This window comes from Chroicocephalus ridibundus, chromosome 5 (assembly GCF_963924245.1).
Source record: "Chroicocephalus ridibundus chromosome 5, bChrRid1.1, whole genome shotgun sequence".
Lineage (NCBI taxonomy): Eukaryota > Metazoa > Chordata > Aves > Charadriiformes > Laridae > Chroicocephalus > Chroicocephalus ridibundus.
In genome coordinates this window covers 54,359,098-54,375,192 of record NC_086288.1, presented here as the reverse complement: position 1 = coordinate 54,375,192, position 16,095 = coordinate 54,359,098, and the positions used below count along the sequence as shown (strand labels likewise).

At 37.8% G+C, this 16,095-nt stretch overlaps 1 protein-coding gene across 3 annotated transcripts in view; it reads left to right on the top strand.

Annotated features, from left to right (window-relative positions):
• The window catches only part of SORCS2 (sortilin related VPS10 domain containing receptor 2), a 571,450-nt gene that overhangs the window by 501,007 nt on the left and 54,348 nt on the right, over positions 1-16,095 (top strand). For all 3 annotated transcript variants that reach the window (XM_063335693.1, XM_063335692.1, XM_063335691.1), the window contains exons 12-14: positions 7,869-7,945; positions 12,873-12,964; positions 14,476-14,583. In XM_063335693.1, coding sequence (XP_063191763.1) covers positions 7,869-7,945; positions 12,873-12,964; positions 14,476-14,583 — 277 coding nt within the window. The remainder of the gene's footprint in view (positions 1-7,868; positions 7,946-12,872; positions 12,965-14,475; positions 14,584-16,095) is intronic.

The window sequence follows — 16,095 nt, the reverse complement described above, 5'->3', positions numbered from 1 at the left end:
TGGAGTCTTAAAAATCTTAAAGAGCTACTGCATCCCCTTGCCAACAGATGAGATGAATCAACTCTGATTTTGACTTGCATTTATATTATTTGGATGCTCAGGTCATCTAGATTCAGTGCACATGTTCAGTTTTATCTGGCAAACCTGATATCCTTGTAAATTTACACTTCTTATCAGAAATACTTTTACCAACAATGAGCTTGAATTTCTTCTGGCCTGATCCTTGAAATTGATAATCCTATGCAAATCAACAGAACTACTAGGTTCTTAGCACATTCATTATTGGAATTTTACTGCTAGGTTTAGGGAGAGCACATCTTCTGGAAATGACCGGCGGTGATAAAGATCTGTGAATGTCAGTTGATCAGAGTGTGACTAGGAACCATCAGTGCCTTGTGCTGTAAAAAAGGGAAATGTGTTCTGATGGTGAAGTAGGTAAACAATTGCCAATGGAGAGAGGGAAATATTAATACTCTGGGAAAATACTGTGACTTATAAGAATGCGTATAATTCTGATCATCAATTTTCAGAGCCAATGAGCAGGTGCTAAGAAGGACTACTTGGCAGTTATGGAAATAGAGAATATTTAGAAGAGGAACCTCATTAGCTGTGAAAAATAAAGGACAATAAAGAATATGATCTTTTTTCCTGAAACTGTAACTATGGGGTAGAAACAAGCAATGTAAACAAGTGGATAAGAATTAGAAATTTCTAGAATTAGAAGTTTCTGACCATAAGAGCCATGAAGTTGTTCCTCTCAATAAGAGCAGTGTTGCTATCAATCAAAAAGGCAAACAAACAAACAAAAATCCCTTTAACATGGAGTTTGGCCACTTGATAGAAAGCTTATACAACACAGCTGCTTGTGGTAATGGAAAACCTAACCTATGACTTAAAGATAGTTTTGATACTGTGCTTGAAAATCAGAGCACAGAGACTACTGAATATTGTTTTAATTTAAAAAATAATTAAATGGTGAACAGCATTCATGCCTAGAGCATTTGGGAAAAATGCAATAATAGGATTTTAAAATTGCATCTTTTTAAACTCATATTTGAAAAAAGAAATCCACTCTATTAAAGTTGCATAAATAGTTCTGAGGAATGCATATTTTTAGCTTATGTATATATATAAATTGTTCAGACAGAATATTAAATTTTATAGCTGCATATTAAAGTGTTCTTTTAAATAACTGCTTTGCTCCCTGTAAGGAATGTAATAGGATTTTGCATTTACATTTGATTTTTGTGCATTTTAATCTTGGCAACAGCTTCTATTTCTCACAGCATCAGCTATGAAATGTGTGTCAATTGATGTGTAAATTTTTATTATAAACTTGTGAAGGACTTCTGTATGAAAAATGTTTAGAGAAAGTGTAGATTTTTCAGGTGCTAGTTCACAACAATTGTCTGCTTAGCTTTCAATCCTGACGGCAAATCAAGCAAGCAGCAAATTCTGCACGTTCACACAAATTGAGGAAGTGCTGGAAAGTTCCATTTACTTTTTGTCGTATGAGGCCCAAATACATTGCATACATTGTGATAAATTTCTATCATTTTTCACAAAAGTAGCATACTAGGATGCCACTGTAAAAAGGATGAGGGAACAGGGAGATGACTGGGCAGTTTCCAGTGCGTTTTTGAGTGAAGATGCTGCAATTCATTTGGATTTTTCTTGCATCAACATGTTCCCCCACTCTGATGGTGTGAATCGCTCCCTCAGCTAAACACATCTTCAGCTTGCCAGGCAAAAACTGTCTATTTGGGACATTTAAACACAAATTGGTTGTATGTTTGTTCTTCACTGTGACTACAAGTTTACAAACCATGAAATTTTAGCTTACTGTGCATTGACCAAAGGGATATTGCAACTGTATTAATTACCAGTAATCTAGGGAAGGTACATCTTTCTTTTTGGAGCAGGTATCTGCCTGTATGCTAAATTTAAGTGGCTAATATGGAAAAGATTTTTCCATATTAGAAGGATTATCAAAGTGTTGCATATGGGGATTATTTCTTCTCACAGTAAGCACGTCTAAAATCACATATAAAAATATGGGTAAATGCAGTGATAGGCAGCTCTTAAAACATGTAAATTAATAATAAATGATAAATGAAAGTAATTTGTGGCACGGTAGGAACCTGCCAAAATGCCTGAGCAAAGACAAACTTTTAATTACTCTCTTGAGATCTGTATGCGTTTTTCACAGCTATACCACCTTTCCAGAGAGCTTGGCTGGCCACTGGTCATCACTAAAATACCTTGGTTTCTTTCACGCCCCCGTGCTACCAGCTGCTGAAATGTCATGTGCAAAGTTATGAATAGCTTGGAGAAATATGTTGAAGGGTAGTTAGTATCCCTGTATTCTAGTTTTTGGGACTGCCGCCCCTGCAGGGATGGAATGTGTGATTTTACCTAGTAACTTCAAAATTAGCCTTTACTCAGGACAAGTGAAAAAGCAAAAGAGGATTTCCTGTATCCCAAAGCACAGTTTGAAAAGGTTTATAAGAATGCAAGTAATAGAAATGAAAGATGAATATGCTTAATCAAAAAGTCCAAAATAAAGACCAAAATGTTTCCCTTTGTTTCAAGGTGTCAGAACATAATAACAGCAGAGTCATACTGACTCGGCCCAAGTCCATCTAGCACAGTATCCTGGCTCTGTTGGTGACAAAAGCCTTCGGGGCAGTGTTTAAGAAGAATTCAGGTGTACCTGGGCCCCCAAGCCATGTCTGGGGAGAAGGCACAGACATGGGACTGTTTCTGATAAGTGTCATGGTCAAGACAGCACCAGCTTTACCTCTCCTAACCTACGCAACCCAACATACCTTGGCCTTCTACCCTCAGACACATCTATCATGATCGGGGGCATGCCACATACATCCTCAGTATCTTCACATGAGAACGCCATTTTCACGGCCTATAACATAGCTCTCATGTTATTTCAGGTAATTTGGACTTGAAAAAACAATCAAAAAAACAAACCCCCAAAAGAAAAAAACCCAAAACCTCACCCAAAAAATACATCTTCTGGCTGTTGTAGCACCACCAGGGGAGGGCCGGGCCTGAGTGCTCTGTGGTGTGAACGTGGTCGGGTCATGCCAACTGGCCTCAGGGCTGCAGGACAGTCTCTGGCCTTTCCTTATTTCATGTATGTGTCGTGTTTGCAATAATACTGTCCCTTTATGAGGGAAAAAGTATGAACCTCTAAAAATGACTTTAACTACAGTATGTTTAAAGTTGGATGAGAAATGTAGAAACCAAAGTTGGAGCAAATATTCACCATAATTTGAAAAGTCTTCTTTCACAATAATTTGAAAAGTCTTCTTTCCGGTTCCTGTCATTTAGCTACAAAAATAATATAAAATAAGACAAACTTGAGAAGCTTCTATATTACAGACAAAACTTCTTGAAACTAGATGGCAAAACAGTCTGTGTCGTGTGTCAGAGTAGTTTTCACGCCATTTAGATCAAAAAGTGATGTTAAAATTATAGCATTTATAGCTCTGGCTAAAATAGCCTGCAGTTGATTACCCGTTCCAGATGCAGTAACTTTTTCAGTATGAACCTGAATTGCCTTCAGTGTATTATATTACCTTTACTAGTTACCACAGATGGATTTGGAGATCTAACACAGACCTACTGTAATGATAAAAAAGTTTCTGTGTTGTAGCGGCACACCTGAGGAGTTACTACAGACCTTTACAGCTGCAATAAGGAGCACAGATTTTGGTGTGATTCACCAGGCAAACAGCACGCTGATGTTTGTGGGTGTGTGGTACAGTCTGAACACTTCAGGATGTGGTGGGAATGGTACTTACAAACTGTAAGTATTGGCTTCCAGTCTGGGGGCTGAGCATAATTTGGCAGTTTCTCACCTTCTGTATCACTTGATCGTGATGTCAGTTGTGCACATGTGTTACAGGCTGCCACGTTTACCACGAATAAGGTTCCTAGTTCCAAGTTAATGTCAGGATTTTTTGCATTTCATTTGATGTGAATTGGAGCTGTTGTAAAGGGGTTTATGGGGTGCTATTACATGTGCTTTGTCTAGTTGGCTGGCTTAATCCAGTAACATGACACACTGCGAGGTAGCTAGAGCCTTGAAGTAAAATTATGCACTTTATTTTAAATCTCAAAAATAACAATGTCCCAAATCTTTGAAGTTATTTTTTATTAGAATATAAAAAATAAAGTGATGTAACTCTTTAAATAGAGAAAACTCGTAACTCTTGTGTGACACATGTTAAATAGAAAGGTTTGCACATAAATCTGTGGTGAGTCTGCTAAGTTCTTTGAAGGACTTAGTTTTATTCCGGTTCCACTTTTTCAGGCTAACAGCTTTCAAAGATACTATTTGAAATGGTATCACATGTACCATTAAATGCATCACACACCCCTATGTGTTCCTATGGAAATTTCCTTCTGCCTGTCACTCCTGAGATGTGGCTGCGTGGCTGTTTCCCACGGCAAATAACGCCCTGCGCTTTGCAGGAGCCTCCCTGTCTCCATTGGTGACGCAGGTCCCCTGCTTGCTGCCTCTCCTGCTTTTTTTCTTTCTGCATCCACCCATGCTGTTTTTCAGCAAGGCATTGCGAACTGCAACTATACTGAAGAGTTTTATCCTCCCTTGCAGAAAGGGTTTTCTGATGTGCATGAAGACGTGTTTGAGTTTATAAAGTTTGCAAACTTATGTAATATAATTGTGTCTCCTAAAAAATGTGGAAGTACTGGAAATGACAGCCTTCATGAATGCACAGAACATTATGTCAGCAGCCGGAAGTACCTGTCAACCTCTGGGTTTTCACCCTTGGCCTGGGGACAGTCTGCTTTCAAAGGTTGAAGAAGCAGGGAAGTCCTTTTTCCCAAAGCAGCGCACCAGCCTCTGCGCCAGGTTTGTCATCAGCTGTGTTTTTTGACAGAATGGCATTTCTCTGTGATTTTAATTGAGTCCACCAACTCCTTTCGCTCATTTACCAAGAAAAGGCAATAAAGGTAAAACAAAACTAGGAGAAGTCATGTCTGTCTTTTTACACAGCTGCAGTTACAAAGCTGTTGCTAGTATCGTTCAGTCATTACCATATCAGCTGGATGTAAAGGGCTTTCTAATGAAGCACAAGTTGATGCTGTTTAGTTTACAGACTGTTTCTCCATTAGCTAAGGCAATTTAGCACAGCACTTTTTAAAGTGCAGATCCATAGCAATTCTCAAAATAAAGACCTACTCAGGTAAGCAGATTTAAGTAACTGGCAAAAAGATGTACAATAAACAGCATTTATCCAGGAGCAAAACTAGCAATGCATTCATTAAAGGTATCTGTGCAAAGAAGGGTGTAGACTGACAGCAATTCTTTAGATTCTAGCAAGGAATAAATATTTCTATCCCCAGCTATCTCAAAGAAAAAGTTCTGTGAGTGATTGCAGAAGCACAAAAATATACCCGTTTGCAGAAACATATACCAGTGAAATCTATGCAAAGGAAAGTAAGAATAGCAAAAGAAGTATGTTTTGTATAAACAGCAAATCAAACCTCCCCCTTCCCTTCCTACAAATCCTGAGAAGGTGATTTCTCATTCATACTTCCTTCTAGTGACCAAATTAATCTTCACTACACAAAGCTGATGGGATCTGGTCCTACCTGCTGATGAGATCTGTGAGACTCAGGAAAATCAGATCATGTTTCCTGATCTTTGCTTACTTGGGGTTCTAGGATTCAAAGTGATAATAAATTGAAAATGCCATAAACCAAAAAGTTTTAAATAAACTTGAGGAGAAAAGACAACTGGATTCAAATGTGAAGCTTTCATTTTAGATCTCTCATTAGATAATATTTACAACTTAATCATGTTTAATTATTGGGTTTTTTCTCTTATAATGGAAGATCTGTCTAAATGAATGCAATGTGACTGTAATCAAAACACGTAATTTTCCAAGGACTGTTGGACAGAATAAAACCCAAAGCTTAATCTGTTTTTTTAAAAAGATTGAACCTTGTGTTAGGCCTATGGTCCTTTGTTCTTAACACTGATGATAAGGTGGTAATTTTCTGTCATTTCTGTCGTGGAGGTTTCGTTTCGATTGCTGGTATCACTAGAGCCCTTGTTTCTTAAAACTAGGCAGCCTTATGTACAAATGATAACGCTTTTGGGAAGCCATATGGTGGCCCTTTCTACCCTGGCTCCATGGCTCAAGTCAGCAGGCAGAGCGGTGGGAAGGTGCGACCACGCACCGCCTGGGCAAGCGCCCCATGGCCTCAGTGCTGACTTAATGGTGGGCTGTTTTTGAAGATGAAGGTGTTTGCAGGGGAAAAAATAGGGGGTGTTCCCTCCACAATTACCCATTTCTCTTTCCTTCCCACTTGGCACAACTGCTGTCACATCCAATAGTAGTCATTCCTGATCTGGGAGTCTGTAAGCTGGTTTTGACACATTTTTAATCTTACAGATCTTACATCTACTTCATCTATACGAGCCTGATTCATAAGTGTGTGTTCAGTCTACTTCACCTCCATCCATACTGTACTGACCTTATCAAGTCTCCCCATTGCCTACAAGAACAGGGTCTTATTTTCAAAATGACACGGCCAACTAAATCTGTGCTGAATTATTTGATAAATGAGAGAGCATGAAGTGGGTTGGAAAGATGAAAACCTAAGAAGGGGCAGTGGCATCTTCTGAAACCTTAGATGCATTTGAAAGAAATGAACAGACTCCTAAAAATTCCCTGATTCAACATAAATATTCTAATCCTATCTAGGTTATATTTAGGGTTAAATAATGTAGAGTTATACTATTAAGCAGTGGTGCACACGCAATCTGGATATTTTGGGCAGTGGGTGCTGTCATTCCTCTCAGGAACCTTTCAGCACTAATGAGCGCGCTCTGCGTAAACAGATCTGTTTTGGTGGTTAAAACCAGCTATTTATATAACACACAAGTGAAATTTCATACCACTATCCTAATCTCAAGTGTTTTCTTCCCTCGTCTCTTCTGCTTAAGAGGATCTCATAACTTCAGTCTTATTTTAACTGTAAAAACATGCAAAACCCATATATTTAAGTCAAAATCCCCTGGAGGATACCATTCAGAAGGAATATTGTGCTATGATTGCTTCTCCCCTAGAATACTGTAAACTGCCTGGTGGCTTAATAGTTTGCTATTTGAAAATACCGCATGTTAAAAGATGAAGATCTCAGTATTGGGATTGCATCTGCTAAGATCACCTTCCACAAGTTTGTTTTAACACTTCTGTTTGCTTTGCAGTAATCTGAATGCTAGCTGCTGCCCCTCACTGCATTTTGTCAAAATATTCCGTAGCTTCCTGGTCAATATTTAGGTAAATCAAGTAATTCTGCTTTAGATTATTTTGTGTTTACATGCTTTTTCAAACCCCCTGCCCCTCTTTTCAGTGTTATGTATTTCTCCAGATTCTAGATTTTGCTACTACTTCATAAAGTCTTATAGATAAAAGTTTTTTTTATTTTAACAATTTAAATTCAAGATTAATAATATTACAGAATGAGGTTCAGGTTAAGGTATGGCTTCTGAGTTTATGGTCGTTTCAGACTTACATCTTAAATATGTGTTCTTCTCTAATAATTTTTCAGCCTGCAGCAACAAAAGTAAAATGTTTGGTTGCCCTCATTGCTCCCACCTGTAGACAGCTAGCAATGTAAAGAAGGAAGTTAAAAGTGTATATACGTGGTTTTAAGAGGATTTATCTGGTGCTCCCAGAAATGAAGCCTGCTCATCATCTGAGTTCAGTTCTTGCTCTGACCTAGAAACTTCTCGCTCTGCGTAGCACCAGGACTAGATCCAATCTCTCTTGCTCACATGGATACAACCCTCGTTTCCTCCTGTTTCATGACAGGTAACCTGGGGTCCCAGCTGGTTGAGTATAAAGAAGAGATGTACATAACGTCTGACTGTGGGAACACGTGGCGTCAGGTAGGAAACAGGAATCATCAAAAGCACCTGGAAATAATTTTAATGTACTCAATATGATGAATTTTATAATGCTTAACTAATCTTTATATACCTGCTGTTTTGAGGGAGGTAGCTATTATTATCCCCATTTCGCTTGGAAACTGGGAGAGATTAAGGAGGTGATTTGCAAAGACTCAAATTGGTCAGGCTGTGAGGTTCTGCTGAAACTTGAATATTTCAGTATTTTTAAAGATTTTAGAAGTATCTTGCATTAAAAAAACATAGAGTCTTTTTTTGGTTTTTAATAATTTAAGTAATCTTCCTATGCTAATGATGAAGTGGACTTCAGCTAGATCTGGCAGTACAAATATTCCAACCTGAAAGAAGAAATTCCTCTTCTTCATACTCTGAAAACTGGTATTTAAGCTTCAACTTTTTTCTCCATTGAAACTGAGAAAGCAAAAAGAGTTTGAAAAAAGTGATAAACCTTTGAATGTCTTTTAGTATGATTTAATCAGTTCTGGGACTACAAGAATCAAACATTTTTTAAAAAAACAGTCTTGTAGTAGCTGTTATTATTATAGTAGTAGCTGTTATTATGTTATTTGAATTCTGGATGTCTTTTGTTTCCAATGCCTAGTGTCAATTTAAATATTGCACCTTTATTTTGTATTTTTTCCTAAATAGGTCTGTCTCAGTGATGTTTAATCACAGGGATATTTTCTTTTTGAGTGTAAACAGCAACAGCAGTCATGATCATAAGATATAAGGAAGTTCTGGAATCTACTTATAGTTTATATCCAGGAAGAAAACAACCCTCAAACCACCAAAGTGTGTCAAAAAGTCATTTACTTTCACTTAAAATAATATTTTAGTGTTCAGCTAAAATAAAATTCAGTTGTGTTATTATCCGAGAAGAAGTAAGTGTGAAAATGCTCTCACTAGTGTTATTGATCTCAGGGAGTTTGAGATGAAAAGAAAAATACAGATGATTTCTTATATTGCTGTTGTAGGGTGCCATTAATACTCCACAGAAGGACTTTTAAGAAGAAATACATTATTTTTGTCATGATAATGTCCTTTGAGGTTTAAAAGATAAAATTTTATGCCAAATTCCTTCTTGAATTCTAGCAGATGATAAATAGGTGTTTAAATGCAAAAGTCTACCAGGATTTACAGTGGGTACTGTGTTCTCTAATACTTCACAGAGACCTCTCTAATAATTTATTGTCACCATTTGCCAAAGTTCTGTTTTTCCTGGGGTGAAAAATAAGAAGGAAAGAGTGAAGGGGATAAAATTCATGTTTTCACTGCTTTTTATTTAAGAGACGCTCAGGCAAATGATACGTGATGAAGTCTGACCTTAAGGTGACTATTGACGCTGTAAAACCAGCCACAAACTGATCCCTCACTATGACAGTCAAAATGACAAACATTATTGCTAGCTTTATTTTAATTACAACTGCTTCGAAGCTTTTGAAAGAGCTTACTCAATCCTAATATTTGCCATCAGAATGAAAATGTAGATTATTGTATGTATTTTATGGCCTCGCTGTTCATGATCAAACAGTTCTTCCAGAGGAGAGCGGTACATTTGCTTTCTCTGTTGGAGTTCATGCAACGAAAGACAAGGCTTCAGATGATATGGGAATTATTTAGACAGTAAATTACAGGTCTTCTGAGCTGGCAAAAAGCAGAACAAAGCTCATGTTTTGGCACAGCTCTTCAGGTGGGTTTAAGTCACTGACTTGGAAACTTTGCAGTTGTCATTAGTGAGTGCCTGTCACCTTTCTCACATGCCACGTGTGATGTTGCGGAGCTGTCTACAGACTAGAAGAAAAGCAGTCTGTGCTTGAGTAAAGTGACAGAGCAATGCAAGGAAGTAAATATAAAGGAATTTGGAGAAAAGGCAGTTCAAGGAATTAATTAAAAGCTTCCCTGAAATAATAGCAGTATTGGTTCATAGGAATATAGGACTGGGAGGAAGGTCAAAGATCATGTAATCCAATCATGTGCTCTAAGACAGCATCAAACATACTAGGAACGCTTCTAACAGAGGTTTGCCAGACCTGTTTGTTAATCCTTCACTGTAGGAGATTCTGCAGTCTGCCTTTGTGGTATTTCGCCTTTCTTCATAGATTTTTCTGAATATCATAGAATAGTTTGAGTTGGAAGGGACCTTCAAAGGTCATCTAGTCCAAGCCCCCTGCAACGAGCAGGGACATCTTCAACTAGATCAGGTTGTGCAGTACCCTGTCTAGCCTGACCTTGAATGTTTCCAGGAATGGGGCATCTATCACCACTCTGGGCAACCTGTTCAGTGTTTCATCAAACGTTAAACATAAGCTAGTGGAGCTTTTTGCTGTTATTCTTGCAGCTTCACAAATTTTGCAAGGTAGGTTGATTTATTCTTGTCTTTGAAGAGGAGTGGTTTCCTGTCACCTTTGAACAACTTTTCAGATGTTGAAAGGTGATTATCGTGTCTACCCAGAGCCATAGGGGTTTTTTCCCTTGGAAAAAAGCAAACTGAAATCCACTGATTTTCCAAATTGATTCAATTTCTAAAGTGTGTTTCCTTTTTGTTGCTCATCGATTGGATGATCTAATGTGACATCCCTCTCCTGAAGCATGGTAAAACTGGATGCAAAATTACAATGGCTGCAGTCCCAGCCTCTCACCCCTGGGAAGGTCCAACTGGCTTATCCTCTGTTTCCAGATTGGAATTTAGAAATGGATGTCCCTTGGTGAGAGAAACAAGTGACTGGCCATTTTTGGCTACTTTTTTAACTTCTGTATCTCAGAGTAAAATTGTGTGGAGTATATTTCTCTAGGATAGCTTAAAAATGATTTAATTGATTTCATGGAGCTCTCCTAATTGCTCCCAGCAGATACCTTGTTCTGAAGTAGCTGCCGAAGTTGTTAGGACAGACACAGGAAGAAAACATGGAGAGCTGAAGGAGAGAGAAGGAGAGAAAAGACGTTGACATTATGTCTATAAATCACATCATATGCTTGAAAAAACACGGAAGAAGGAAAAAATACAGAAATAGGCTATAAAAATCTAGTTCTGTAATGGCTGGCTACTAGTAAAGACGATAATATGTATGTTACCTGAACTTTAGTTAGTGAAGAATTCATGGCTGATTCTGAACATACATACCCCTTGTTCCTGGGCTCGAACTTCAGCTCTGACACTGGGACCACCTTTGCCTAAATCCTTTGCAAACTGTTTGCCTTGGGTTTGTTTCTAGAAAGTAGAGATAAATACTTACTTGTGTGCTGAACTCCACAGGCATGAAATCGTTAATTCTTTTCAATGTACTGAAGATGAAGATTTGCTTTCATAAGGAATTTCATACATTTTGCTTACCAACTGTTTGAAATGTGTGCAAAAAGAGCATGATATAAAGATGCCGTTAATATGCCTGTAATGTATCTGCTGTGCTTTATAGTGTGCTAAGGCTGGCGTACTGAAATGGTGCATGAGAAAGTGCCGTAGTGCTTTTCTGGGAAAACCTAATTTGCATTAAGTGATGCAGATACCAGCTTCCTTTGTCTTCAGCATGATGCTGAAGCTTGCGGAGACTTCATGTCCCAGCATATACTGTTTCATTTTGATTTGAGCAAAAGTTCAAACAAAGTTTAGAGGAGGATCAAGACTCTGCTTGCTTATTTGACTCCAGCTGGTCTCATCCTTTTGAAGTGCATCTAAAATTAATGTCTGTCGTCTACTGAATTCTCTCCTAAAACATGCAGCTGTGTGGAACAAGTAGATAGGACTGTAAATGCCTCATATCAGGGTTTTGCCTGTAAATTGGCAACGTTGAAAAACCGATCGGACACTTGAAGCCCTAGGATTCCCATAAAATATGCTCTTACTAGATGAGAGGAAGACTGAATTCTGAACCCAAATTAAATGCTTACTATTTTTGAAGTAATTGTGAATGTGCTCTAAGATACTTTCTCCCCCCTCTGGTTCAGACTTGCTGATAAATCCTCTAAATGTAGCATTTAGTACTGACAAAAAACCAAGCATTCAGTGATGCAGATACCTGTGATGCATCACTATTTTCTCATTCACAAAACAAAGAAAAGCTAACCTTTATGTTTTTCACCTTTGCTTTGCCGAAGCGTGTAGGAGGCTGCATGTTCGTCTATTAACTGCGAAGCATGTGTAGTAACTCGCACTTTATCACCTGCTCTTATGTTAAATGAACTTTCACACGCTAATAACATGAGTAAACCATGTCTTAAAATAGATTTCAGATGTAAAAAAGGGAAGATATCTACCTGTTCATTTATTTTAGTTCTGCTGATGACCTCTAGAAAATGTATGAAAAGAATTTGGAAATTTTGAATCCTTTAAACCATTAAATCAATATTACATGTATTTTGGTTCAGAACTAAGAGTGGCCACTGTGTGAGATCACATGAAGTTTGAATTTAAATAAATCATCGACACTGGAAATGCAGAAAACATGCTTGCACCAATTATTTCAAGTTCTGTAGAGTCTGGAGAACATGTGAGAAATTCATGGATGGCAATACTTTTCCTATTTTTCTTAGAATTAGATTACAAAGCATTTTATTCTGCAAGGTACACAGAATATGGCAAATACTGAAGTAAGGTGATAGGTCACTCGGTGATATATAATAGGAAGAAATGCAGAATGCATACTGTGAGAAATATAAGCTTGGGTTAGAATCCCTTTAGACAGTTTAATCTGACTGTGATTTGAACCTGAACATTTTCTGATTCACCTGCTTAACTTTCTTTTTTTTTTACAGCTGTGAGAAATACAAGAGTTAAACTGACTTTTATGTCCTTTTCAATTTGAAGTGTGGACGTTATAAAACATATAAGTCTTTTAATCCTGGTTTGCTCATACGTTTTATTTCTGCTGTTTTGTACATTTGCTTAGGTGGCCTTTTCTTGTCTGACTTGTAGGTCTTTGAAGAAGAGCATCACATCTTGTACCTGGACCATGGTGGAGTTATTGTGGCCATCAAGGACACCTCTATCCCTCTGAAAATACTCAAGTAATCCTACAGTCAATTAGATTAGAGCTATTGTGTATTCAAGACCTCAGGCAAAGTTCAGAGTTTAAGATGAGCATTTCAATGCGATCATGTATGAAATGCAGCTGGAGTCAGCTTAATTTAACATTCATTAAGTCAACAAAATGCAGGTGGATGTATTCTTAAAGATTATGTCATGGTGCTGAAGGTACCATGGCATAATGCATTAATCATAATAAAATTTTCTTGCATCAAGTGTAGATATTTTCCCTTAAAAGGCTACCCTGTAACTCTACAGTACAAGCCACGTTCAGCATGGTTATTATCTGCTACTGGTTTGCACCAGCAGTATATGGTGATGATGCTTATCCTATGGTGCATATATGGCCTAGGTATCTGGTCAGGATAGTTCATGTGTACTGTAATAAAGCTCTGTCCCCTCCAAGGGCCACAGTGAATGAAGAGGTTAGAGAATAGCCCCGAGTTGCTCTGGCAAGAGCAATATAATGTAGACTTTGGGATTCAATGGGGAAAGGACTTATGTGTGCTTATGTGCTGTGTAATACAGTATGCCAGAACCCCAGTTGATGTGAGATATTCATGCACAGATTAACTGTAATATGTGTAGATCCTGTCATATAATGATAACGCAGCAAATGGCTGCCTTAGCTTGTTTGGCAGGAATGATTTGCTGCAAAGCATTTTGTTATAAAATATCGAGTTTTAAACTGCATGATAGTGAAACAAACTATGGTAACCTTATGTAATGGCATACAAAACTATCATCTTGGTCATAAAAAATGCAAGAGATCTCTATCACTTGTGACTAGGTTCATTTTTGCCTAATACTGTATACACTAATAGGAACTAGGCTATGTACTTGGTTAGCTAGAATGAAAGCCATCATTAACCTACTATCCAAAAGACCTGGAGAAAATGTACAGAAGAAAAGAGACTTTGAATTGTGAATTTTGGGTGCACAGAGTATTTGAAATACGTTTTGCTGATTCATCGGCATCTTTTGCAAGTTTTGAAGTGGATGGTAGCAGCTGTGAAGGACCATCATCTTGGTGCCTGCAGTTTCCGCACCTCCCACGTGTTTTAGCAATTGAGTTGTTTTGCCTCTCCTGTTTCACTGACCTCTGCTTAACAGGTCTCTAGCTCAGAGACTACTAGAAAGAATGAAGGGTAAATTAACTTGCTCTTGAACCTACATGGTAGCAAGATAGTTTGTTGACAGACCTTGGTCTTTATGTGCCTGAGAATTTCCATTGTTGTGGTACATTTATATACACCTTCTAATAAAGATGTGAGCCCCTGGATGTGTTGCTGAGAAAAAGTTCACATTGATATGATACACTGTCCAGGCATACTGTATTTTGGTGATCGTAAATGCTGGACTTTAGTAGTAAAGGGTTGGGGTTTGTTGTTGTTGGTTTTTTTTTTTTTTTTTTTTTTTTTTTTTTGAATGAATGAATTCTGTTTTGTATAATAATAGCTGTAAATGAAAACCATTTCTGCTCTTTTTACAGGTTCAGCATAGATGAAGGCCAGACTTGGAGTACACATAATTTTACCAGCACTTCAGTCTTTGTAGATGGGTTACTTAGTGAACCTGGAGATGAGACACTAGTCATGACGTAAGTTTCTGGTTTCATTTTTTTTTTCAGGGGGCTCTCTGCTTATGCACTTGAGCATATTTTTAATTGTGGATGTTTGAGAGAGTCCTCGGGTCAGTGGCTTTTGCTTCTTGCATTCACACAGATTCTTACACTGATGTCCAAACAGCCCTAGTGTGCAGCCTGTCTTTGGTGTTATCTGAGTGCAGTATTTCAGATTGTAAAGATGAAATGTTATGTTCATGTGCAATTTCACAGTTACCACCAGGAACAGTAGAATAATAGGACTGCAAATACAAATCTGAGAAATGTAGGTAAAAAATTAACTATTTCCTGCATTGTTTCTGTTTTCTACAGATTCTTAGGCAGACTCCAAAAATACTAAACATCTATCTCTTTTTCTTTTTTTATGAAAATTGTCTTTGCAGCGTAAATAACTATGTTGTCCTAGTAACGAGCATTGCAGGACTTTGTGTAACCAAACACTGTGCTAGCAAATACACATTTTAATTCTGTGCAGTGACTGAGGCAGATGATGTGAATAGAGTTAAAAATAGCCAAATGCTGCAGCTTAGTCGCCTGTTTATCTTTTTCAAAGAGGCCAGCAACATCTGGATCTGAGCTGCAGGTTTTGCTGTGTCTCTAGGATAAATGCTAATGCTTTGGAAGTGTCTGAGACTAGAAAACACCTGTCCAATTAGAAAGAAAGTCACATGCTGACTGCAGGAGGGAAGGGGAATGCGCTCAGAGATGTGCAGGTTGTTAACACATGCTCCTATCAGAACAGCTTGTGTGATCCTTTATATTGGAGCTCAGTGTGTTCATGACAAGCTTTTTTTTCCTAGAAATTACAAATAGAGCGGGCTTTGACAGGTACCAGTAGCATTTTCCCCAGGAAAAAAAAAAAATATTAGCCCAGTATGGAGTTGTGTAAAGGATCCTCAGCTAAACAAAAATCCTACTCAATGTACTTCAAAGCATTGTGCCAAGTTCATAATGCTGTACTGTGCAGGGGTGAATTTAGCCTGTTAGTTCTTTCCTTCTTTCTCCACTGTCCCATTTATCCTGTTATACATATATGACCGGAGCAGAACAGTATTACTCCACCATCTTCCCCTTTTCTCAAGCATAAGGGTTTTTTATGCTATAATATATGCCACACAGAGATACTTATGCCTCTGAATGAAGGATTTCCATTGATTTCAGTGGAAGCAGAGGGATCAAAAGCTTATTTTAAACTCTACTTACTGGCAGATAAAATGATGTATGATGACTATATGCTCTGTGTGTGTTTTTTTTTATTATTAAGTATCATTTAAAGCAGTGATTTTGTGAAGATGTACTTAAATATCTGGCTGAATAGGCTAAAGAGCTCATGTAAAACAATACCTTTTTGAAATCATCCATCTGAAATATATATAACTGTAGCTAGATTTGGTACATGAGCCCGCATTGACAAAAAAGCATCATATCGCTTTTATGTTTCTAAGGGCTTAACAAGAGTCTCACTCCAGCATTTCAGTGCCAGGCTTG